The sequence below is a fragment of the Ranitomeya variabilis genome, chromosome 2 (genome assembly GCF_051348905.1).
Source record: "Ranitomeya variabilis isolate aRanVar5 chromosome 2, aRanVar5.hap1, whole genome shotgun sequence".
In the NCBI taxonomy this organism is placed as follows: domain Eukaryota; kingdom Metazoa; phylum Chordata; class Amphibia; order Anura; family Dendrobatidae; genus Ranitomeya; species Ranitomeya variabilis.
In genome coordinates, this window is record NC_135233.1 from 1,068,130,366 (window position 1) to 1,068,157,204 (window position 26,839).

At 43.0% G+C, this 26,839-nt stretch overlaps 1 protein-coding gene across 4 annotated transcripts in view; it reads left to right on the forward strand.

The window, feature by feature from the left end:
• ADGRF5 (adhesion G protein-coupled receptor F5) overlaps positions 1-26,839 on the forward strand; it is a 209,249-nt gene that overhangs the window by 169,863 nt on the left and 12,547 nt on the right. For all 4 annotated transcript variants that reach the window (XM_077291547.1, XM_077291544.1, XM_077291545.1 and 1 more), the window contains 12 exons: positions 7,153-7,299; positions 8,672-8,836; positions 9,639-9,742; positions 11,978-12,036; positions 12,344-12,483; positions 13,898-14,107; positions 14,630-14,827; positions 16,702-16,857; positions 18,936-19,139; positions 23,350-23,586; positions 24,799-24,951; positions 26,146-26,336. In XM_077291547.1, the coding sequence (XP_077147662.1) occupies positions 7,153-7,299; positions 8,672-8,836; positions 9,639-9,742; positions 11,978-12,036; positions 12,344-12,483; positions 13,898-14,107; positions 14,630-14,827; positions 16,702-16,857; positions 18,936-19,139; positions 23,350-23,586; positions 24,799-24,951; positions 26,146-26,336 (1,964 nt within the window). The remainder of the gene's footprint in view (positions 1-7,152; positions 7,300-8,671; positions 8,837-9,638; positions 9,743-11,977; positions 12,037-12,343; positions 12,484-13,897; positions 14,108-14,629; positions 14,828-16,701; positions 16,858-18,935; positions 19,140-23,349; positions 23,587-24,798; positions 24,952-26,145; positions 26,337-26,839) is intronic.

A 26,839-nucleotide genomic window follows, 5' to 3' on the forward strand; every position in this document is an offset into this window, starting at 1 on the left:
ATTTACCTTGAGTCTGCCAGGCGCCTGAATCCTAGACAGGCGCGCTGGTCGTTGTTTTTCTCTCGGTTTAATTTTGTGGTGTCTTACCTACCGGGTTCTAAGAATGTTAAGGCGGATGCCCTTTCTAGGAGTTTTGAGCCTGACTCCCCTGGTAATTCTGAGCCCACAGGTATCCTTAAAGATGGAGTGATATTGTCTGCCGTTTCTCCAGACCTGCGGCGGGCCTTGCAGGAGTTTCAGGCGGATAGACCTGATCGTTGCCCACCTGGTAGACTGTTTGTTCCTGATGATTGGACCAGTAGAGTCATCTCTGAGGTTCATTCTTCTGCGTTGGCAGGTCATCCTGGAATCTTTGGTACCAGGGATTTGGTGGCAAGGTCCTTCTGGTGGCCTTCCCTGTCACGAGATGTGCGAGGCTTTGTGCAGTCTTGTGACGTTTGTGCTCGGGCCAAGCCTTGTTGTTCTCGGGCTAGTGGATTGTTGTTACCCTTGCCTATCCCGAAGAGGCCTTGGACGCACATCTCGATGGATTTTATTTCGGATCTGCCTGTTTCTCATAAGATGTCTGTCATCTGGGTGGTGTGTGACCGTTTCTCTAAGATGGTCCATCTGGTTCCCTTGCCTAAGTTGCCTTCTTCTTCCGAGTTGGTTCCTCTGTTTTTTCAAAATGTTGTTCGTTTGCATGGTATTCCGGAGAATATCGTTTCTGACAGAGGGACCCAATTCGTGTCTAGATTTTGGCGGGCATTCTGTGCTAGGATGGGCATAGATTTGTCTTTTTCGTCTGCTTTCCATCCTCAGACTAATGGCCAGACCGAGCGGACTAATCAGACCTTGGAGACATATTTGAGGTGTTTTGTGTCTGCGGATCAGGATGATTGGGTTGCTTTTTTGCCTTTGGCGGAGTTCGCCCTCAATAATCGGGCCAGCTCTGCCACCTTGGTGTCCCCGTTTTTCTGTAATTCGGGGTTTCATCCTCGATTTTCCTCCGGTCAAGTGGAATCTTCGGATTGTCCTGGAGTGGATGCTGTGGTGGAGAGGTTGCATCAGATTTGGGGGCAGGTGGTGGACAATTTGAAGTTGTCCCAGGAGAAGACTCAGCTTTTTGCCAACCGCCGTCGTCGTGTTGGTCCTCGGCTTTGTGTTGGGGACTTGGTGTGGTTGTCTTCTCGTTTTGTCCCTATGAGGGTTTCTTCTCCTAAGTTCAAGCCTCGGTTCATCGGCCCGTACAAGATATTGGAGATTCTTAACCCTGTGTCCTTCCGTTTGGACCTCCCTGCATCCTTTTTGATTCATAATGTTTTTCATCGGTCATTGTTGCGCAGGTATGAGGTACCGGCTGTGCCTTCCGTTGAGCCTCCTGCTCCGGTGTTGGTTGAGGGTGAGTTGGAGTACGTTGTGGAAAAGATCTTGGACTCTCGTGTTTCCAGACGGAAACTCCAGTATCTGGTCAAATGGAAGGGATACGGTCAGGAGGATAATTCTTGGGTCACTGCCTCTGATGTTCATGCCTCCGATCTTGTCCGTGCCTTTCATAGGGCTCATCCTGATCGCCCTGGTGGTTCTGGTGAGGGTTCGGTGCCCCCTCCTTGAGGGGGGGGTACTGTTGTGAAATTGGATTCTGGGCTCCCCCGGTGGCCACTTGTGGAATTGTACTTGTGTGCATCATCCCCTCTGTTCACCTGCTCCTATCAGGATGTGGGAGTCGCTATATAACCTTGCTCCTCTGTCAGTTTCATGCCGGTCAACAATGTAATCAGAAGCCTTTCTGTGCATGTTCCTGCTACTAGACAACTCCCAGCTAAGTTGGACTTTTGTCCTTGTGTGTTTTTGCATTTTGTTCCTGTTCACAGCTGCTGTTTCGTTACTGTGTCTGGAAAGCTCTTGTGAGCGGAAATTGCCACTCTGGTGTTATGAGTTAATGCTAGAGTCTTAAAGTAATTTCTGGATGGTGTTTTGATAGGGTTTTCTGCTGACCATGAAAGTGCCCTTTCTGTCTTCTTTCTATCTAGTAAGCGGACCTCGATTTTTGCTAAACCTATTTTCATACTACGTTTGTCATTTCATCTAAAATCACCGCCAATATATGTGGGGGCCTCTGTCTGCCTTTTGGGAAAATTTCTCTAGAGGTGAGCCAGGACTGTCTTTTCCTCTGCTAGGATTAGGTAGTTCTCCGGCTGGCGCTGGGCATCTAGGGATAAAAAAACGTAGGCATGCTACCCGGCCACTTCTAGTTGTGCGGCAGGTTTAGTTCATGGTCAGTATAGTTTCCATCTTCCAAGAGCTAGTTCTCATATATGCTGGGCTATGTTCTCTCGCCATTGAGAACCATGACAGAGCCCCCTATAACAGCAGTGTGGAACCCCCTATAACAGCAGTGTGGAGCCTCCTATAACAGCAGTGTGGATCCCCCTATAACAGCAGTGTGGAGCCCCCTATAACAGCAGTATGGAGCCCCCTATAACAGCAGTGTGGAGCCCCCTATAACAGCAGTGTGGAGCCCCCTATAACAGCAGTGTGGAGCCCCCTATAACAGCAGTGTGGAGCCCCCTATAACAGCAGTGTGGAGCCCCCTATAACAGCAGTGTGGAGCCTCCTATAACAGCACTGTGGAGCCCCCTATTACAGCACTGTGGAGCCCCCTGTAACAGCAGTGTGGAGCCCCCTATAACAGCAGTGTGGAGCCCCCTGTAACAGCAGTGTGGAGCCCCCTATAACAGCAGTGTGGAGCCCCCTATAACAGCAGTGTGGAGCCCCCTATAACAGCAGTGTGGAGCCTCCTATAACAGCACTGTGGAGCCCCCTATAACAGCACAGTGGTGCCCCCTATAACAGCAGTGTGGAGCCCCCTATAACATCAGTGTGGAGCCCCCTATAACAGCAGTGTGGATCCCCCTATAACAGCAGTGTGGAGCCCCCTGTATCGGTGACTACTATTTTCCTTCCGTTATTGTTCCTGTCTTGTTCTTACATTCCGCCCCCGCTGTTGGAGACCCTCATAGACGGCACAGGAGGATGAGTGTCCGGTATTTGGTGTTGTGTCTCTGCTCGGTGCCGGATCCGGCTGCCTGTGCCGGTAGATGACGTCTGACCGCGCCTGGTTTCTGCCCTCCGAGGTGCACGGACCGGTTCTCAGGATCAGCGCTCAGTGAATGGCGCTCATCTTCGTCTTCATCTTCTTGCTGACGTCTTCTTTGCACGATGGAATCCCATTCCTTAGAAATCATGCAGAAAGCTGCGCCGCGGCCGAGCATTATGTGCAGGGACGTCGGTGTCAGACTGTTCCGGTAGCGGCGCGCTCACACAATGGCGTTACACATTGTATCTGCGTCTTGTTATTATAGCGTCTCCTGACCGTCCAGACACCCGGGGCGCCGCTACTCGCTAAGTCAACAGAGCTAAAGTCTAACTTTACTTAAAGGGATCCTGTCGGCCTGTCCTTACAGATGGCAGCCAAGCCAAACGGAAGACACCTCCAAAGGCAGAACCCTGTTTCAGGCTTTTTGCCCCTCATCAGTGCAGAGTAATGTTCTGATTGACTGGGTGAGAATCTTGGGATATTAGTCTTGGGGAGATCTGTTTCTCCTTATGGAGGCTGCCAAAGTCTCCCTTGTAAATAAGGTATGCAAATTAGCCCTATTGCAGGAGGATGAAAAAAGTGACTCTAGTGCCACCTATTGGAGGAAGCCGCCCTATAAGTCTCCTCTAAAAGGGAAGTATACCCATGTTCTGGCTGCTATTTCATGTTCGTGCAGGGATCTGATTGGCAGGTGAGAGGTCTTGGATATTGGTCTGGGGGGGTAGTATTTTGTCTTTTGGAGATGAAAAAGATCTGGCAAAGCTCTCTGGGAAGAAGACATGCAAATTAGCCCTCTTACAAGAGGAAGAAAGCTGACTCTATAGCGCCACCTATTGTAAGATGTCGCCCTACCAGCCTTGACATGACTGACGATATTGGCCAAACCATAAGGAAGAGATGTCCATCTCATGTTTCGGGTTTTTTCCCGCTCATCAGTGCAGGGTAAGCTGGTCGAGAGGACTTTTAGTGGAGGTCTATGCACTACGACACAGGATACAATCTGACGACGACGATGATGATGTCTGTGTATACCGTGTTGTTAGCAACAGTGTGCCCCCCCGGCACCAGAGATGGGGGCAGCTCTCATAAAAGCCCCCGCAGCCCCCGCTTCAGACTGCAGCGCACGAAAACAGCAATGAATCTGAGCCTGACCGGAGAGCGCTGCACTCATCATCTCTCAGAAGAATAATCACTCTCACCGTTCTCCAACATTCTCAAGATTTCCCAAAAGCCGAGCAAATAATAAGGAACAGTTCTTTCCACTGATCTCTATGTATTGTAAGATCTCCGCTTGCTGACAGTGTAAGAAGCCATTGCTGGGGAGGTTTATATCAGGTGCACAGGGCTGAGAGCTGAGGGTTTGCTACATTGTATCCAGTTTATACAATTGGTGGCACAAAATTCCTTCCTTCTGTTTGTTACAATGTATCAGTGCAGGCTGCCATCTACTCTAGGACTCTAGGACTGTGCGCACATGTTGTGTTTTTTTCAATGTCACAAACCTGAAGGGTTATCTGATTCCAGGAAACAGAATGAGAATCCTGAAGCCTCATGCACACGTTGCTTATTTTTTTCCTGTTGATTTGGTGCAGATTTATCAATTCTTTCAGCATTTTTGGTACAGATTTCACCCATATTAATGAGCAGGGGAAAAATCGGCACCAAAAACACATGTAAAAAAAAACAAACATAAAAATTGTGCCTATTTTACGCAGCGTTATTTCTGCCAAAAGATGCCAACATTTCTGTACAGAATACTTAGTGTGCACAGACCCTTATAGAAAACCCTCAGCTGTGAGAAGTGTTGGGTCGGACCATTTCCATTCACTGACAGCAAGCAGGGATAATTAATAAAGGCAATCATGAATGTCCTGGATGAGGCAGGGTAATTAAGGTACTTAGTTGTGCAGTCGCCGGTACAAAGTATAATAAGGAATCATGAATGTCCTGGATGAAGCAGGGTAAATAGGGTCCTTAGTTCTGCAGCCGCTGATGCAAAGTATTATAAGGAATCATGAATGTCCTGGATGAGGCAGGGTAATTAGGGTACTTAGTTGTGCAGCCGCTGATGCAAAGTATTATAAGGAATCATGAATGTCCTGGGTGAGGGTAATTAGGGTACTTAGTTCTGCAGCCGCTGATGCAAAGTTTTATAAGGAATCATGAATGTCCTGGATGATGTAGGGTAAATAGGGCACTTAGTTCTGCAGCCACTGATGCAAAGTATTATAAGGAATCATGAATGTCCTGGATGAGGCAGGGTAATTAGGGTACTTAGTTGTGCAGCCGCTGATGCAAAGTATTATAAGGAATCATGAATGTCCTGGGTGAGGGTAATTAGGGTACTTAGTTCTGCAGCCGCTGATGCAAAGTTTTATAAGGAATCATGAATGTCCTGGATGAGGCAGGGTAATTAGGGAACTTAGTTCTGCAGCCACTGATGCAAAGTATTATAAGGAATCATGAATGTCCTGGATGAGGCAGGGTAATTAGGGTACTTAGTTGTGCAGCCAACAGTGCAAAGTGTTATAAGAAATCAAGAATATCCTGGATGATGTAGGGTAAATAGGGTCCTTAGTTCTGCAGCCGCTGATGCAAAGTATTATAAGGAATCATGAATGTCCTGGATGAGGGTAATTAGGGTACTTATTTGTGGAGCCGCTGATGCAAAGTATTATAAGGAATCATGAATGTCCTGGATGAGGCAGGGTAATTAGGGTACTTAGTTGTGCAGCCGCTGATGCAAAGTATTATAAGGAATCATGAATGTCCTGGGTGAGGGTAATTAGGGTACTTAGTTCTGCAGCCGCTGATGCAAAGTTTTATAAGGAATCATGAATGTCCTGGATGATGTAGGGTAAATAGGGCACTTAGTTCTGCAGCCACTGATGCAAAGTATTATAAGGAATCATGAATGTCCTGGATGAGGCAGGGTAATTAGGGTACTTAGTTGTGCAGCCGCTGATGCAAAGTATTATAAGGAATCATGAATGTCCTGGGTGAGGGTAATTAGGGTACTTAGTTCTGCAGCCGCTGATGCAAAGTTTTATAAGGAATCATGAATGTCCTGGATGAGGCAGGGTAATTAGGGAACTTAGTTCTGCAGCCACTGATGCAAAGTATTATAAGGAATCATGAATGTCCTGGATGAGGCAGGGTAATTAGGGTACTTAGTTGTGCAGCCAACAGTGCAAAGTGTTATAAGAAATCAAGAATATCCTGGATGATGTAGGGTAAATAGGGTCCTTAGTTCTGCAGCCGCTGATGCAAAGTATTATAAGGAATCATGAATGTCCTGGATGAGGCAGTGTAATTAGGGTACTTAGTTGTGCAGTTTCTGGTGCAGTGTTATAAGGAATCATCAATGTCATTTTTTTAAAATTAATTGCACGCATTTTTGGCAAAAAAATAATTTTTGCCATTGAGTTTTAGGAAAAAAAAAAGGTAAAAGTGACACTGTACAAACTCCCCCATCAAAACGAGCTCACTGAAGGATTCTCTGTTGACTCAGGGGGAAAAATAGTGTAAAAGTCAAATGGTGCAAACTTTTTAATGTAACCCAATTGCAAAAAGTATTTTTAGCCCCAAATACATGCATTTAAATAAAAAAAACGGTGTGTATATCCCTTTTACATTGTCGATGATCATTCCCGATCACTGCCCAGTGTAAACATGGAATCATGCGCTGTTTATAATATTTGTGCATCGCCATAACACAGATAAGATAACGTAGTTTTACCTGCAGTCCTATGCAAAACTCCAAATAAAGAGTCTTAAGCGCTGCCAAAAAGGAGGAATTACATTGTGTGTGATTAGATAGCACCACCTGCTGGTGACTACATGTAATTACGTGAGCCTGCACATTATCAATACCTAAGACTTAAAGGGGCTGTCCAGAATTTTTTTTTTAAAACATTGTGGCTTTCTTTAAAAAAAGACCCTATAATGTCATATTCGCCTTATCCGACCCTATAGGTACGACCACGTTGTAGCAGTGTGTAATATGTGTATAATGTACAGCGCTGTACACATTATGTTATATGTCACCCCGCTCTTCCCCTATTATTACACAGATATTTCGGAGTACACGGTGGATATCGAGATCAGCTTCCCAGATGCTTCGTTTGTAAACCAGATAAAACAGTTGGTGAATAACCAGACGTTTCCCATCCTGCTCGGCGTCAGCGATGCCGAAATTAACAGTATAGAGGTGACAACAGGTAAAACGTCCTTCTGCGTGCGATCTACTGTCATAGAAATATTATCATCTATAGTCGGGTGCAAATGTATTAAAGTCGTCAGATGAATAAATAGAAGACTGCCTATTGATGACAGTTTCCAGGTAGTTCACAGAGGAAAAGCAAAATATGTGAAAAACTAAAGCAGCAGTGCCACCTAGTGGTCATATGGTGGTATAACAGTCTACACTGTGCTGTATTCCCAAAGTTCTTGGGCTCATCCATTACTAAAATACTACTGTAATGAAATAACCAAGGGTGAATATGGATAATCTTGTACATTACTTATTTTTGGAGCCAATAACTCCACCCATCTGATACAGAAACCGGGGAAATGTATGCACTCTTGGCTAAAAAAAAATATTTTACATTGACTCCGTCAGTAAGATCATCTCTCCTAAGCCGTCTTTATGGGCGCGTAGATCATAGGAAGCTGAATAAAATGATACCTTGATATCTGCGATCCGATGTCTTATTGCAGAGAAATCCACGTTTTTCTTAATATGTAAATGAGTCCTAAGATCTATAGGTGGGGCATAGTTCTCAATTGAGAATCTGCCTCCAGAGCTTATTATAAATGAGACATGTAGACGAGGAGAGCAGACTGTCAGTCATTACATGTCTCACAGTGGTAGCACCCCCTTTCATTTATAATAAGCTCCGGAAGCAGATTCTCGGGGAGATCTATGTCCGGCCCATAGATCTTAACAGCTCATTTACATATTAAGAATAATGTGTTTTTTTCTGGAATAAGTAATCAGATCTCATATATCAAGGTATCATTTTATTCAGTTATCAATGACCTGCATGCCCATATAGATGGCTTAGCATAATCGATCCTACTGATAAATTCTCTTTAAATTCATGTTTCATTAATAATTTTGGACCTTTTATATTCAGCATCCTCTATGCATCACAGTACATAACAAAATGCAGAATAACGTAGCCAGGGCATCCGTTACCTTCAATCACTATCTCTCTTCTCCTGAACTCCTCTATGCTGATTTATTATCAACTTTTATCTGGCCACAAATCGGCTTACAATTCCCAGATACCTCATTCTGCAGTCTGCTGTGCACTGTGATGCATAGAGGCTGTAGAAGACAAATAATCCAAAATTTGCTCCAAATCCCAAAAATATATGTTTTTAGGTAAAAGGTTGCCTTTAATTTGTTATCTTCGACTGCAGTTTAGTACCATAAAGGCGATCACAACAGATTCTGTGGACCCCATGGTAAAGGGGGCTCCTACATGGTAAAAGGGGGCTCCTGAGCACAGTCTGATTCTTGCACATTGCGCTGTACAATATCCCCGCGAGTGTTCACTGACCATTGTTGCTCTTTTTTTCTTCTAGCTTGTAACCAAACCGGCAGCGATGTGCATTGTTCCTGTGAGAGCGGCTACATATGGGACGACGCTGTGTGTACATCTTATGGCGCCTGCGTAGGGTACAGCACAGGCAACTGTAACTGCATCAATGGCACAAGTATCCCAGCGCAGTACTGTCAGCCCAGGCCAGGTGAGGAAGCCGCGCGCAGATGCCTCCACAATGACCTCTCGTTCATAATCTGACCTTCCGTTAATTAGCCTTCGTTAAAAAATATTCTGCCGTTTTGTGTATACAGCTCCCATACATAACTATGTGTCTCCAAGGTCACAGGCTACAAGTGTATGGGACTTATAGTCCAAAAGAATTGGTCAAGCAAATGCACCACTGCTCCATCTACATAGAGGCGTCGTAGCAATTCCCAGAGGTCAAATGCCCCAAACATCATTAAAGGGGTTGTTCACTTTTTAAAGACATGGTTTTTTTTACTTAAATGAATGCGTTTGAGGATAAAAATAACTTTTGCAATTGAGTTTCATTAAAAATGTTTGCTTTCTATAGTCTCCACGGTGCTTATTGCGGGCTGCAGAATGAGTTAACCGAGAATCCATCAGTGAGCTCGTCCTGGCAATCCAGTGGGAGGCTTTATGCGTTTTTTTTCCGAGCTCCATTCAGCTGATGATGGCCATAGACCACATCTAAGTGGAATGTGCGTTGAAACAAAGTTTGTAAAAGTCAAAACGGTGCAACATTTGTAATGATTTTTAGCCTCAAATACATACATTTAAGTGCAAAAAACTGTTCACAACAGGTGGATGGACAATCCCTTTAAGTGATGGCGTATAGTTCATCACTTATCAAGATGGGAATACCCTTTAAGTACAATACGCACCTGACTGATTGTGATTGGTTGTCCATGACCTTGCGCCTTTTCCGCCTCGGTAATATCTCCTCCGTCTTTACTGAGGACGTCATATTTGTTCTTTCCTTCCAGTCTCTATAAACATGAGCCTCCGACTTCTGGAGACATTTACAGCGGATCTCAAGGACAATACATCGGCCAAATACAAAGCCTATAAGGCGGATCTGGATTCTCAGGTACAGGACCGAGCGCTTGTTCGGGCTCATGCCCACTTGCAATGAAATCGGATGAATGCTATCCGATAAAAAATCAGATTGAATTCGGACCAATATTATTCTATGTTTGTGTCTTCATCTGCAGTTTTTTTTTCAGCTCGAATCTGAACACGATCGGACTTTGAAAAAAATTGCATCATGCAGCTCTCAGCCGCCTCACAAAAGACGAATCTCTAATATGTGCCAATTCCGGCACTTAGCCTCTCTTTTCCCACGTGCCCTGTAGTGGTGGCAAGTGGGGTAATAGTTGTGGGGTTAATGTCACCTTTGTATTGTAAGTAGTGTTGAGCATTCCGATACCGCAAGTATCGGGTATCGGCCGATATTTGCTGCATCGGAATTCCGATACCGAGATCCGATACTTTTGTGGTATCGGGTATCGGTATCGAAGCAACATTAAGGTGTAAAAGAAAGAATTAAAATAAAAAATATTGCTATACTCACCTCTCCGACGCAGCCTGGACCTCACCGAGGGAACCGGCAGCGTTGTTTGCTTAAAATGCGCGCTTTTCCTTCCTTCCGTCACGTCACGGCTTCTGATTGGTCGCATGCCGCCCATGTGGCCGCGACGCGACCAATCACAGCAAGCCGTGACGTAATTTCAGGTCCTTCTAGGCATTCAGTATTTTAAAATTACGTTCCGGCTTTGTGATTGGTCGCGTCGCGGTCACATGGGCGACGCGACCAATCACAAGCCGTGACGTCACGGGAGGCAGGAGACGCGCGCATTTTAAAATGCGCGCGTGTCCAGCCTCCCGTGACGTCACGGCTTGTGATTGGTCACGTCACCATGTTGGCCGCGACGCAACCAATCACAAAGCCGGAACGTAATTTTAAAATACTGAAGGACCTGAAATTACGTCACGGCTTTCTGTGATTGGTTGCGTCGCGGCCAACATGGCGACGCGACCAATCACAAGCCGTGACGTCACGGGAGGCTGGACACGCGCGCATTTTAAAATGCGCGCGTCTCCTGCCTCCCGTGACGTCACGGCTTGTGATTGGTCGCGTCGCCCATGTGACCGCGACGCGACCAATCACAAAGCCGGAACGTAATTTTAAAATACTGAATGCCTAGAAGGACCTGAAATTACGTCACGGCTTGCTGTGATTGGTCGCGTCGCGGCCACATGGGTGGCATGCGACCAATCAGAAGCCGTGACGTCACGGAAGGAAGGAAAAGCGCGCATTTTAAGCAAACAACGCTGCCGGTTCCCTCGGAGAGGTGAGTATAGCAATATTTTTTATTTTAATTCTTTATTTTACACATTAATATGGTTCCCAGGGCCTGAAGGAGAGTTTCCTCTCCTTCAGACCCTGGGAACCATCAGGAATACCGTCCGATACTTGAGTCCCATTGACTTGTATTGGTATCGGGTATCGGTATCGGATTGGATCCGATACTTTGCCGGTATCGGCCGATACTTTCCGATACCGATACTTTCAAATATCGGACGGTATCGCTCAACACTAATTGTAAGATGACATCAAGCCTGGCTTAGTAATGCAGAGGTGTCAATAAGACACCCTCATTACTAATCCTATAGATGGTACATGTTAAATGAAGACACAGGCAGAATAAAGTCTTTTAATGAAATAAAACACAACACAGTTTTCCCATTTTATTGTTACTCCTAATCCATGCGACGCCCTCGGTCTCCTGTAATAAAAATAAAATAATAAACCAACAGTATACCCATACATGTCTGTGGTTCTGTCCAATGCCGTAATCCATATATGGGGGTATATACAGTTTACAACCAGGACGGTGGCAAGATGTGACCGCCCTGGCTGAAGACCACTGGTGATTGAGGAGATGCTGGGAGCGGAGCTTCAGTGACTAGCGGTGACATCACTGAAGCTGCGCTACCTCACAGCCTGACCTGCGCTGAACTGTGGAGCGTGGGAAAATTGGCTGGCATTTTCCCATGCTCCAGAGTACTTTGCACCTTGACTAAACAACGATGCTGTTTGGTAAATAGTTCTGATCGCCGTTTTTGGTACACAGCTCTAATGCAGACCCAATGTGGGTTGGAGCGTCGGTAATCCCATAGTCTCATACACAATTAAGGTTATGGATATTGCAGACAGGATCGATGACATTTTTTTATGTTTTTCTTTGTGAAATTTCATTTCGAAAATGGAAATTAAAAAAAAGTGAAAATTCTGAAAAGTGAATTAATTTCTATATTCCAGATTTATAACGCTTATAAAAGCCTGAGCGGGTTCAGATCGGCAAACGTTACCGGCTTCAGGTAAGAGGGGTCCCACTGTTGGCAGTAATGTCTGTGATAACCCCTACATTGACAACTCTCGGACCCTGAGGTCGTCTCCCCCTGTGACCAATTAGAAGGGTTGTACGGGATTAGAAAAAAAAGATCGGGCCGTGCTGTACGTATTCATAGGCTGTGCCTGCAATTGTAGCTCGGCTCCATTAATAAAATGAGGCTCAGCTGCAATACCGGGCTCAGCCTCCTGACAAGGGAGGCGCTGTTTAAAAAAAAAAGTGTTTTGGCTATGGTTGTATTTTTCTACAGTCTGATTGTTTATTGTTAATTTTAGGAATGGGAGTGTTGTCGTTGATTACACGCTTGTCACCGAGCCGGCGTCTACTACTGCCATTACCACTGCCAACCAAAACCTGCTAAATAGCTTAGCAGCAACTTACAGTGTGGACCCTGTAATAAGAACTATAATAACTGGTGAGACATTTTCATTTAAAGCTTTTTATTTTAATTAGATTAATAATTTTTTTTTTGCTCAGAATTAGCGCCACTATTTGTAACAGGCTGTGCCTTGTATTGCAGCCTAATTAGGCCTGATATAATCTGCCACATTAAAGAGTAATGATGATGACGGTAACTTACTCTATTGGTTGTTTGTGAGTTCTTACTTTTTACATGTTTTGTCCAATCACATCCAGAGCTGTTTTCAAAATATTTCTAATAATCCTGAACTCCCACAATCCACTTCTCTATGGCCCCTTTTGTGACAAACATATTGTGATAGTGCAATAGTGAGTGCAGCTCTGGAGTATAATACAGGATGTAACTTAGGATCAGTAATATAATGTATGTACACAGTGACTGCACCAGCAGAATAGTGAGTGCAGCTCTGGGGTATAATACAGGATGTAACTCAGGATCAGTAATGTAATGTATGTACACAGTGACTGCATCAGCAGAATTGTGAGTGCAGCTCTGGGGTATAATACAGGATGTAACTCAGGATCAGTAATGTAATGTATGTACACAGTGACTGCACCAGCAGAATAGTGAGTGCAGCTCTGGGGTATAATACAGGATGTAACTCAGGATCAGTAATGTAATGTATGTACACAGTGACTGCACCAGCAGAATAGTGAGTGCAGCTCTGGGGTATAATACAGGATGTAACTTAGGATCAGTAATATAATGTATGTACACAGTGACTGCACCAGCAGAATAGTGAGTGCAGCTCTGGGGTATAATACAGGATGTAACTTAGGATCAGTAATATAATGTATGTACACAGTGACTGCACCAGCAGAATAGTGAGTGCAGCTCTGGGGTATAATACAGGATGTAACTCAGGATCAGTAATGTAATGTATGTACACAGTGACTGCACCAGCAGAATAGTGAGTGCAGCTCTGGGGTATAATACAGGATGTAACTCAGGATCAGTAATGTAATGTATGTACACAGTGACTGCACCAGCAGAATAGTGAGTGCAGCTCTGGGGTATAATACAGGATGTAACTTAGGATCAGTAATGTAATGTATGTACACAGTGACTGCACCAGCAGAATAGTGAGTGCAGCTCTGGGGTATAATACAGGATGTAACTCGGGATCAGTAATATAATGTATGTACACAGTGACTGCTCCAGCAGAATAGTGAGTGCAGCTCTGGGGTATAATACAGGAGGTAACTCAGGATCAGTAATGTAATGTATGTACACAGTGACTGCACCAGCAGAATAGTGAGTGCAGCTCTGGGGTATAATACAGGATGTAACTCGGGATCAGTACAGAATATGTGGTGGGATATTTACAACATGGCTGAAGTTGTTACGTATTATTAAATGGACAATTCTAATATTTTTCTGAAGCCTATATTTGTGTGTATCCCTACAGACCAGAGTAATATCACAGTCAGTCCCAGCAGTATTTTCATTAAAGACAACGTGGTGCTGACCTGCACTGTGAACATCACCTCGTTCTCAAATGTTTCCTGGTATCTCAACGACACAGAAGCCGTGCCAAGTTCTTCATATACAGCACAGGTGGTCGGCAGCTCCGTACAGTCCATCCTGACCATCAATGGTGCATCACTGAGCACGGCCGGTAAGGGCTCCTCGTCTGTGATATCTAGTGGGGGGCAGACATGAGCAGACATTGTGGGAAGACAGTTCAGCAAGTGCCTGCACAGTTGGTGTAAGTGGCAGGAGGGTTTCCATAGTACATTGCATCCTCTGCTCCGTGCATGTATTTGACACATGGACTTTTACAGGGGGTGTTGTGGGTATGCTCTGTCACCTGTGCAGTGGTCACTGTGCTGAGAGGGGAGAAGACAGGAGAGGCCGAGTCTTCCCCATTATGTCCCCCTTTCTCCAGTTTTATAGGGCTGTTACCATTCAAGATTGCCAAATGTATTCATTTTTTCTGGACAGCTTCCCAAAAAAATCACAGACAGGGAAAAAGTGTCCCAATTTTATGGACTCTCCAGGAATGTTTGGCCGGTTGGCAGCCCTGACTCTGCCCTCTGATGATATTGGGCTGCTTTTTCACCCTGTACATGGCCACACATTTCCCTAAAATACATTGACGTCCTGACTGTCCAGGTTTTATCTTTTTTGATGCTTCTAGGAATCTATCGCTGCACAGTAGACAACGGCTTGAACTCCTACCCAGCGGAGACGACGATAGCTGTTCAGCCGCTGGATGTTACCATTCTGAACACGAACATTGGCTGTAACAATGTGGAGGTTCCTGTGCTCCAGTGCTGCACACAGGGCATAAGTATGGACTATCAAATGACATGTACTGTTAACAGCGGGATGAATGGTGAGTGCTGAAAATCCCATAAATAAGCCCATGTGGCGGCATTATTTGGCTCTATGTGGTGGTATTATTGGACACTGTAGAGTGATGCGGCTGCACAGTTCTCTCTCTCCACTGCCCCCGACATAGGAGCTTCTCACTAAATTAGAATATCATAAAAAGTGACTTTATTTCAGTTCTTCAATACAAAAAGTGAAACTCATATTATATAGAGTAATTACAGAGAGATCTATTTCAAGTGTTTATTTCTGTTATGTTGATTATGGCTTACAGCCAATGAAAACCCAAAAGTCATTATCTCAGTAAATTAGAATAATTAACAAAAAAAACCTGCAAAGGCTTCCTAAGCATTTAAAAAGGTCCCTTAGTCTGTTGCAATAGGCTCCACAATCATGAGGAAGACTGTTGACGTGACAGATGTCCAGAAGGCAGTCGTTGACATACTCCACAAGGAGGATAAACCACACAAGGTCATTGCTAAAGAAGCTGACTGTTCACAGAGTGCTGTATCCAAGCATATTAATGGAAAGTGGAGTGGAAGGAAAAAGTGTGGTAGAAAAAGGTGCACAAGCAACCGGGATAACCGCAGCCTTGAAAGGATTAATTCAAACATTTGGGGGAGATTCACAAGGCTTGGTCTGCTGCTGCAGTCATTTCTTCAAGAGCCACCACACACAGACGTATCCAGGACATGGGCTACAAGTGTCACATTCCTTGTGTCAAGCCTCTCATGACCAACAGACAACACCAGAAGCTTCTTACCTGGGCCAAAGAGAAAAAGAACTGGACTGTTGCTCAGTGGTCCAAGGTTTTGTTTTCAGATAATAGTAAATTTTGCATTTCATTTGGAAATCAAGGTCTTAGAGTCTGGATGAAGAATGGAGAGGCCACAATCCAAGCTGCTGGAGGTCTAGTGTGAGGTCTCCACAATCAGTGATGGTTTGGGGAGCCATGTCATCTGCTGGTGTAGGTTCATTGTGTTTTATCAAGACCAAAGTCAGCGCAGCCGTCTACCAGGACATTTTAGAGCACTTCATGCTTCCCTCTGCCGACAAGCTTTTTGGAGATGAAAATGTCATTCTCCAGCAGGACTTGGCCCCTCTCCACACTGCCAAAAGTACCAATACCTGGTTTACAAACAACAGTATCACTGTGCTTGATTGGCAGCAAACTCGCCTGACCTTAACCCCATAGAGAATCTATGTAGTATTGTCAAGAGGAAGGTGAGACACCAGACCAAAAATACAGACGAGCTGAAGGCTGCTATCAAAGCAACCTGGGCTTCCATAACCCCTCAGCAGTGCCACAGGCTGATCGCCTCCATGCCACGCCGCATTGATGCAGTAATTGATGTAAAAGGAGCCTCTACCAAGTACTCAGTGCATTTACTGAACATACATTTCAGTAGGCCAACATTTTGGATTTTACAATCATTTTTCAAGCTGGTGTTATAAAGTATTCTAATTTACTGAGATAATAAGGCACATGACACTGATAAGAGGAGCGTGAAATTGATTGACATATGATTTTGGAAAGAGGGGCCATCTTTTTGAAGTTTAATCTCCCCTATGGATACCCCTCTTTCACTCATTCAAAGTCACTGAGGCCCAGCACCTGCTATCAGAGGTGCCGGGGGCTGATGGTCGGCCATATAACACCTCTGTATGGCCATAGCAGTGGCTTAGTGACAGCTCCAGGGGGTCACTTGCTGGATAATATCTGCTTCATTGCTTATGTCCATTTTTTGCATTGGCGCCAGGTGATAATCGCCACCAGTTTTTTCACACTGAATATGTTGAACATTTATACATTTGTCTCAATTGTTTTTTATTATATCATTTGCCCCCTCAGATTCCTTTTTTTTTTCTATTTAACAGGGATCGTAAGAAACAGTCCTCCATGTAAAACGTACCAAGTTGCGGTGGACGAAGCGAACTGTACCCGGTTAAAGACTGGCAACTACGACTGCACATGTTACACGACAAACGGGGCAAACGAGACGCGCAACGTCAAGGTGACATATCAGGCTAATTGTAAGTATTATCTGAATTTATGGAGCAGAAAAATCATGAATGGCCGTGGTAGAGTGTAGAGAGCTGTGCCATATGTAGAGAGAGGGAGGAGGTGAGCTGTCCCCATCATCTATCGTCCAGGGCTGACACTGACAGTGAAGGCCGCCGGTGCCGGACTTGAATCTATACCCAGCTCCCGTCAGATTCAGCCATCATCAACACACTCACATTATATGCATATTAACAATAGGCCCGATATAATAAAATCTGCACATGCTGATACATCCCGCATGGGGATTTCAGCATTACAGTACATGCATGTACATAGTGCATTTTTTTATTTTTTTTCCCATAAGTATCACTATTTAGTAATTTATCACCAATTTTTTACTCCAAATGCTGTAAATATTCTGTTAACTGTATTGTGCAAGTCGTCACAATTACAGGGATTCTAGTATGGCCATGTTATTTACTGGTTTGTTACATATATTTCTAAAAAGCGTATAGATGATGTGATTATTAGAATTAATTGTTTTCCATAATTATTTAATACTTTCGTAGGAAACTGAAACATCAGACTTGTATTTTGCCTCCAATATACAGGTATATAGAGATACACAGGTATATAGAGATGTATCTCTCTGTACATGAACAATATGCCTATAATGTAAAGCAATACTATTTAGACCTTTAGGCCTCGGTCACATGAGAGTATACAGCAGACCAGTGCTGTCCGATGTTTTATCAGATAGCACTCAGCCCAGTGTTATACTATGGGGCAGAGTGGAGCTGCCATTATTTTCCCATGCCGAATCGGCAATATGCTGCGAGTGCCACTAGAGTTCGGATCACATGCACCCATAAAAATCTTTAGGTGCCAGTGAAACGTTGGACTGCACTTGGATGTCATCCAATGCAGCTGATCCATCTGCACATGTGCTTTCTCGATGCCTCTTTTCCATAGCATCCAGTATTTATTTTTCCAGAGCAGTTTATCCCTTTCCTGACATAAGGCGTCCTATGTCAGACAAAGATGTAGGGAGCGCGGTATAAGGTCCTGAGCCCGCTCCATACCAGACCGGTGACGGCTGAGTTATACAACCAACACCGGCTGCTAACAGCAGCATCCAGAGAGAACTCCCATTGTCGCTGCTTAACCACTTAAATGCCACGGCCGGTCCTCATGGGTCGTGTGCTATAACTATTATTTTGAATTATTCTGAAATCCGCTGCCTCGGGGTAACTCTTGACTCTGCCCTGTCCTTCAAACCTCACGTCCAAGCTCTTGCCACCTCCTGTCGCCTCCAACTCAAAAATATTGCCAGAATCCGTTCCTTCCTCAGCCCACAATCTACCAAAACTCTTGTGCATGCTCTCATCATCTCCCGCCTCGATTACTGCAACACCCTCCTCTGTGGCCTCCCCGCTAACTCTCTTGCACCACTCCAGTCTGTCCATAACTCTGCTGCCCGGCTAATCCACCTCTCTCCTCGCTACTCCCCTGCTTCTCCCCTCTGCAAATCCCTCCACTGGCTCCCAATCCCCCAACAAATCCAGTTCAAACTACTAACACTGACCTACAAAGCCATCCACAACCTGTCCCCTCCCTATATCTCTGAACTAATCTCCCAATACCTTCCCTCACGTAATCTCCGATCCTCCCAAGATCTCCTACTCTCCTCCATACTTATTCGCTCCTCACAACTGCCTCCAAGATTTCTCCCGAATATCCCCCATCCTCTTGAATTCCATGCCTCAACACGTCCGACTATCCACCACCCTCGGATCCTTCAGACGGAACCTGAAAACCCATCTCTTCAGGAAAGCCTACAGCCTGCAATAACCGAGCCGCCGCCTCACCACCGCCAAAGCCGCCGCCTCTCCCCTACCTTCTGTCTCTTCCCCACTATCCCATAGAATGTAAGTCCGCAAGGACAGGGTCCTCTCCCCTCTGTACCAGTCTGTCATGGAAAATTTGTGTACTGTAAGGGATATCTATAACCCTGTTTGTAACCCCTTTCTCATGTACAGCACCATGGAATTAATGGTGCTATATAAATAAATAATAATAATAATAATAATATTTTGTTTTCTGTTAGTTGGAGTTTCGGTGACTTCAAAGAACAATATATCAGAAGGAAAAGAACTGACCGTAGAGTGTAATTGTAACGCCACCAATGTGGGCACCATCACCTGGTTCTTAAGCAACACCTCCATTAGCTCCACATACTACACTAGTAATATAAGCACGTGCTACTCTAAGCTGACAATCCCAAGTAATGTGACCACAGTGGCCTGGAATGGTGAGTATCAATATACAGATCAATGTCTGTCTATCTATCTGTAATGTATCTATCTATCTATCTATCTAAAAACTCATTTGTTCAGATTGGCCTACCGCCTCAACGCATTAACCTAATTATCCCTGTGTGGCCTATTAATAAAAAACAACAACATAATTACGTTCCTCCATCATGTTCTCATACACTTTATGCAGTTAATAGCCTCTGTGTCTGTACTGCTACATACTTAGGCAGTTAACTGGTTCATGCAGCTTTACATGAACACCCGAGCCTTACACTATGGCTGGTCCAAATAACTAAAGCAATTGTTACCATCCACCTCTTGTGTCTCCCCTTTTCCTCATAGATTGTAAGCTTGCGAGCAGCAGGGCCCTCATTCCTCCTGGTATCTGTTTTGAACTGTGATTTCTGTTATGCTGTAATGTCTGTTGTCTGTATAAGTCCCCTCTATAAGTTGTAAAGCGCTGCGGAATATGTTGGCGCTATATAAATAAAATTATTATTATTATTATTATTATCTATCTATTTATCTATTATCTATCTATCTATTATCTATATATTATCTATCTATTATCTATCTATTATCTATATATTATCTATCTATCATCTATCTATTATCTATCTATCTATCTATTATCTATCTATTATTATCTATCTATTATCTATCTATTAATTATCTATTATGTATCTATCTATCTATCTACTATCTGTCTTTTTATCTACTATCTAATTATCTATCTATCTATCTATCATTATTATTATTATTATAGATTATTGTTATTATCTATTATCTATTTACAGTGGGTATATAAAGTATTCAGACCCCTTTAAATTTTTCACTCTGTTTCATTGCAGCCATTTGGTAAATTCAAAAAAGTTCATTTGTTTCTCATTAATGTGCACTCTGCACCCCATCTTGACTGAAAAAAACCCAGAAGTGTAGAAATGTTGGCAAATTTATTAAAAAAGAAAAAAACTAAATATCACATGGTCATAAGTATTCAGACCCTTTGCTCAGACACTCATATTTAAGTCACATGCTGTCCATTTCCTTATGATCTTCCTTGAGATGGTTCTACTCCTTCATTGGAGCCCAGCTGTGTTTAATTAAACTGATAGGACTTGATTTGGAAAGGCGCACACTAGTCTATATAACACCTCACAGCTCACAGTGCATGTCAGACCAAATGAGAATCATAAGGTCAAAGGAACTGGCCAAGGAGCTCAGAGACAGAATTGTCACAAGGCACAGATCTGGCCAAGGGTACAACAGAATTTCTGCAGTACTCAACGTTTCTAAGAGCACAGTGTTCTCCATAATCCTTAAATGGAAGAAGTTTGGGACCACCAGAAGTCTTCCTAGACCTGGCCGTCCAGCCAAACTGAGCAATCGTGGGAGAAGAGCCTTGGTGAGAGAGGTAAAGAAGAACCCCAAGATCACTGTGGCTGAGCTCCAGAGATGCAGTAGGGAGATGGGAGAAAGTTCCACAAAGTCAACTATCACTACAGCCCTCCACCAGTCGGGCCTTTATGGCAGAGTGACCCGATGGAAGCCTCTCCTCAGTGCAAGACATATGAAAGTCCCTATAGAGTTTGCTAAAAAAACACATGAAGGACTCCCAGACTATGAGAAATAAGATTCTCTGGTCTGATGAGACGAAGATAGACCTTTTTGGTGATAATTCTAAGCGCTATGTGTGGAGAAACCAGGCACTGCTCATCACCTGCCCAATACAATCCCAACAGTGAAACATGGTGGTGGCAGCATCATGCTATGGGGTACAGGTACAGGACGACTGGTTGTCATTGAAGGAAACATGAATACGGCCAAGTACAGAGATATCCTGGATGAAAACCTCTTCCAGAGTGCTCTGGACCTCAGACTTGGCTGAAGGTTCACCTTCCAGCAAGACAATGACCCTAAGCACACAGCTAAAATAACAAAGGAGTGGCTTCAGAACAACTCTGTGACCATTCCTGACTGGCCCAGCCAGAGCCCTGACCTAAACCCAACTGAGCATCTCTGGAGAGACCTGAAAATGGCTGTCCACCAACGTTCACCATCCAACCTGAGGGAACTGGAGAGGATCTGCAAGGAAGAATGGCAATAGAAAAGCAAACCGAACGTAGCATTACCTATATCCTTAAAATTAGTATTAAAATAAATAAAAACATTTATGTATCCATAAAAGAAGGGTATAGTTGTTAAATGGAAAAATGGCAGACCATTCAGAATATATGAAAACAAGTACCACTTGCATAAATTCAATAAAATTAGCTTTATTTAGACATAAACGGAAAAACGGTAGCACTCTAGCAAAATGTGCCCATACTTGAAAAATAGGACAAATCAACAGCATCAAAAATAATTATATAAAATATATTAAAAAATATACAAAAAATATATATTTTTAAAGAAACAGAGGGCCAAAAATATATATATAGTAATAAAATTACCTAAGAACATGTATACATATCTCAAAGGTATAGAAATATTCAATAAGTACAATATACATTCCTTATGTATACATATTCTCCCTTAGATGCTCAAAAAGCTGCTTCTCACATATTGATTTGTCCTATTTTCCAAGTATGGGCACATTTTCTAGAGTGCTACCGTTTTCCGTTTACGTCTAAATAAAGCTAATTTTATTGAATTTATATAAGTTGTACTTGCGTTCTTTTTTAGGACCTTAAGTGTGGGCTGTGCTTTTTGAGGTTAAGGAAGAATGGAAGAGGATCCCCAAATCCAGGGGTGAAAAACTTGATGCATCATTCCCAAGAAGACTCATGGCTGTACGAGCTCAAAAGGTGCTTCTCAATACTGAGCAAAGGGGCTGAAGACTTATGGCCATGTGATATTTCAGTTTTTCTTTTTTAATAAATATGCAAAAATTACTACATTTCTGTTTTTTTCAGTCAAGATGGGGTGCAGAGTGTACATTAATGAGAAAAAAATGAACTTTTTTGAATTTACCAAATGGCTGCAATGAAACAAGGAGTGAAAAACTTAAAGGGGTCTGAATACTTTCCGCACCCACTGTATCCATCAAAAGTGGGGAAAATAAGGATTTGATACACTGCTGATTCTACAAGTTTTCCCACCTACAAAGAATGTAGAGATCTGTAATTTTTATCGCAGGTACACTTCATCTGTGAGAGACAGAATCTTAAAATAAAAAAAACATAAAATGCCATTGTATGATTTTTACATAATTTGCATTTTTTTTTGCATGAAATAAGTATTTGATACAATAGAAAAACAGAACTTAATATTTGGTACAGAAACCTTTGTTTGCAATTACAGAGGTCAGACTTTTCTCTAGTTCTTGACCAAGTTTGCACACCCTGCAGCAGGGAGTTTGGTCCACTCCTCCATACAGATTTTCTCCAGATCTTTCAGGTTTCGGGGCTGTCGCTGGGTAACATTGAGCTTCAGGTCCCTTCAAAGACTTTCTTTTGAGTTCAGGTCTGGAGACTGGCTAGGCCACTCCATTAGCTTGAAATGCTTCTTACGGAGCCATTGCTTAGCTGCCCTGGCTGTGTGTTTTGGGTCATTGTCATGCTGGAAGACTACGCCACGACCCCTTACTGAGGGAAGGAGGTTGTTGACCAAAATCTCGCGATACTTGACCCAATCCATCCTCCAACAATACGGTGCAGTTGTTCTGTCCCCTTTGCAGAAAAGCACCCGTAAAAGTATGATGTTTCCCCCACTATGTTTCACGGTCAGGATGGTGTTCTTGGGGTTGTACTCATTCTTCTTTTTCCTGCAAACACAGTGAGTGGCATTGATACCAAAAAGTTCTATTTTGGTCTCATCTGACGACATGACCTTCTTCCATGCCTCCTCTGGAACTATCTATCTATCTATCTATCTATCTATCTATCTATCTATCTATCTATCTATCTATCTATCTATCTCTCTATCCATTATCTATATCATATCAATCTATATACCATATGTAATTGATCTCTCTATATTCCATTTAGTTATCCATCTTTCTTTCTATCTTTCTATCTCATGGCTTTTATATCTGCAGAATTTGTTTCCACCATATTGAATGGCTTTCCAGTGTAAAATACCTTCTCCCTTCCACATTTCCCGGCCCTGGAATATTCTTGTTAGATCTTCTACAGAGCAGTTTTCCCAATAACCACTGACCCCAGATCGTCACCCAGCTTGTAATACTTGTGTTTTATTTTTCAGGAACTTACCAATGCACTGTGGACGCAGGCAGTCTTGGCGTTGTGTCGGCAAACAAAGTAATAACGGTTGTCAGACTCGCCCAGCCGTCTCAGATCAGCATTAGCCCGGTGCTCGGGAGCTTCCAGTGTAAACAGAGTATCAATTTTATCAATTTTTCATGCTGTATAAGTGATGTGACCGATTACAATAAAACGGTTTTGGAAATTTTTACAACCTCAGGAAACCAGCACACGATAGGTAATGGTCCGAATTGTGATATTGGAGTTTTGTGCGGAAAAAAAAATAAGTGGTTACAAAAATCACAAAATTCTGACAAAATTGAATTATGTGCTAGAAACTACCATTCTATATAATAGAAAGACATTTTCACCCCTTCCCCACCAAAAACAAAAATTCTGTAACACATCTCAGGCAGATATCTATCCAGCCTCTGCTTGAAGACTTCCATTGAAGGAGAGCTCACTACATAACAGCTGCTAAATGTATAATTAGTGGGGGACTCAGACCACCACGGATCCCAAAAGCAAGTCTTTGTGTTCCTGTGAGGTACAACCTGCACCTGGACCACATAGGAGACCACTGACCTTACTAATAAATTTAATATATATATATATATATGTGTGTGTGTAATACAGCTGTGTTCGTAAAAGTCTGAGTCAAAAATTATTTAACTCATGTGGTAAACTCCATGAAGAGGAGAAAAAATTGAAATGTCAGAATTGTCATTTTTGGGGGTGTAAAATACAGTAAAAAGTGATCGAAAGAACGAACGTACCACAAAATAATAACAATAAAAACGACAGCATGCCGCACGTGAAAAAAAACGCTCTCACACCGTTATATAGATGGGAAAAGTTTTGGGTTTCAGAACATGGCGACATAAAGCAAATCTTTTTCTTTTACAAGTTTTGACCACTAAAATCTAAAAAAAAAAGAAATCCTATAAGTTTACGATCTCCGTAATCGTACTAACGTGGAGAATCATTTTACGAGGTCCATTTTTTTACCTACAATGAATGCCGTAAAAACAAAACCCAAAAAATCAATGGTGGAATTGCAATTTTTTTTCACAATTTTCCTACTTTTTCCATTGTTTTTCCATTTTCAGTACATTGTATTGTAAAATAAATAATGTCGTTCAAAACTACAACTCTTCCTTCGAGAAAAAAAACCCCTCATACATCTATGTTGATGGGAAACGAAAAAAATATATTAAAAAAATCATATATGTAAAAAATATTTTTTTTTGTAAAAGCAAAGGACACTACCCAGTGGTCCATCAGGTGCTTCTGGTGTCGTCATGTGATAGATTCGTCAGAGTTTGAATTATTTTTTTCTTTGCCATGACGAAACAAAAAAACGGAAACTAGAACGTCACCTGCATTGTGTTCTGTAATGTCGTATTTTTTTTCATACCGGACGTAACCCATCTTTTCTCCTCTTCCACAGCTATGCCATTGTCTACTACAGGAGGACAGTGCTTTAAGGCTTCGTACACGCCCAATTCTACTGAATGTGTGGATTTCGTGGCTTATTGCACTCTTACTAATCAGATCTTTGATACCGTATCAAGTGAAAATATGACCCTAAAATATGTGGCAGGTATGGTATTTGTATTATTTAGGGGAGGTGATAGGACCTTGCAAAGAAAACATTCATTGCATGTGGGGGAAAGGTGAATTAGAAATCTGTATAGGAAAGGGTTCTTTACAGTTAGAGCATTCCAAACCCCTAGAAGGAGTAATAGAAGATACTATACTGTAGCAAAAAAAGGTCTGGATGCCTTTAACTAAAGAGGGTTATGATTAATTTGGACATAGTTTGTGTATGATTGATTGAGAAAGGTAGAACTTGATGGATCAGTAAATTGATTTAATGAAAAATCGAATTAATGTTGAATTTTTAGAAATTAATTGAAGTTGCTTAAATTTGAACAATATGCAATTTGCTTCTCCTACAATGGCTACACATTGAAGGAGATAGCAACAGACAGAGATGAACCACATGACAGAAGGCAGACAGCCACAGTGTAGCACAGCCAATCAGAAGGAAATATCGCTGCCTGTATAAAAGCAGAGGCAGGGAATGTAGCAGCCATTTTTGCGGTGAATCTGGATAGTGAAAGAATGTCACAGCTGAGGCATAGAGATTTGGAGATAAAGCCATAAAAAAGTGAAGAAACATGGTAAATAGTGTCTGGCGGCAGCACAAAAGCGAAGATTTGAATGTGAGGAAAAGATTCAGACTTAATTGAGAAAGAGAAAAAAAATTGGAGAGTCACTGTCTGTAAGGCAGGAGGAGGGAGGGACACGTAACTGGCAGCTGCTGCTTACCTGATCGGTGTGGTTATAGAGCTGCTGTAATTCAATCATACATACACATATACAGATATTTTTGGCTAAATTTTGCAAATCTGGCTAACTTGAGCTTCAAAAAATTGGTTGATCTCAAGACCAAGGCCTAGTTAAGGTGGCTTGCCAGGAAGACTCTCAACTGTGTGCAATCCATTAATAACTGAGAGCCACTAACAGCATTCATACGATAAAGGAAGCATATTTGTGAACAATAGGGATGGTTATGTCTCAGCCTGGAACACCCCAACATGAGCGAGACCACCCAAATCCTGGACTGTGGGCAGCAATCAAGTAACAAAGGATCCACTTGTCTTTAAGGCTCTTTGGGGTGGAATAGGATGCAATGGGACTATGCTTTAATAAAACCTTTACACGGTATAGGGCTGTAGGAAACCGCTCCCGGCCCTAGATGTATGATGGACCCTTTTACTTTCTCTTATAGATCCAAGTTGCCCATCACCTTATGTCGGAAGCATAGGTTCTGTTACCGTCGTTTCCTGTCAAGAAGAGAGTTTGACGTTAACGGGAACAAAGAATTTCACCTGCGTGAAGACTGATACTGGCGCCATATGGAATCTTACCTACTACGGCTGCGTGTCCGCAGCTCTGAACAACATTAAAAATCAACTGGCCGTAAGTCTACAAACATTCATACCAGGACAGGCAGAGCAGAAGTGCCGACCGCCTACAAATTCCTAAACAGTCCGTAAAAAATTGGGCACTATTTTCCTTGCCCGTAAAAAAAACCCCAAACATTATTTTGTCTGTGATTTTTTTGAAGTTGGAGAACCTCATACAGATTATGATTGTAATTGTAATCATCATATTTCTACAGTTAATAATGAATGCAGAGAATATTTTCATTTCTGAATAATAAGCTATAGACATATTGGTATGTCATTGATAATCGTACTGATTTATTATGGCTTTCTAATGTGTCCGTAAAAAATGTTGTCTGGCCGGCAGTTGACTTCAGCATGCGCCCTCAGTCCCGTGCACGCCGACCTCGGCTACTGGCCTCTAATTGTCTGGCAGCGCACAGGCTCGGAGAGTCCCCTGCATTGCAATAGGCTTCAACTGAATGTACATCTGAGAACGCACATCCAGTTGATGTTTGTGCCGATGTCTGCGAGCCC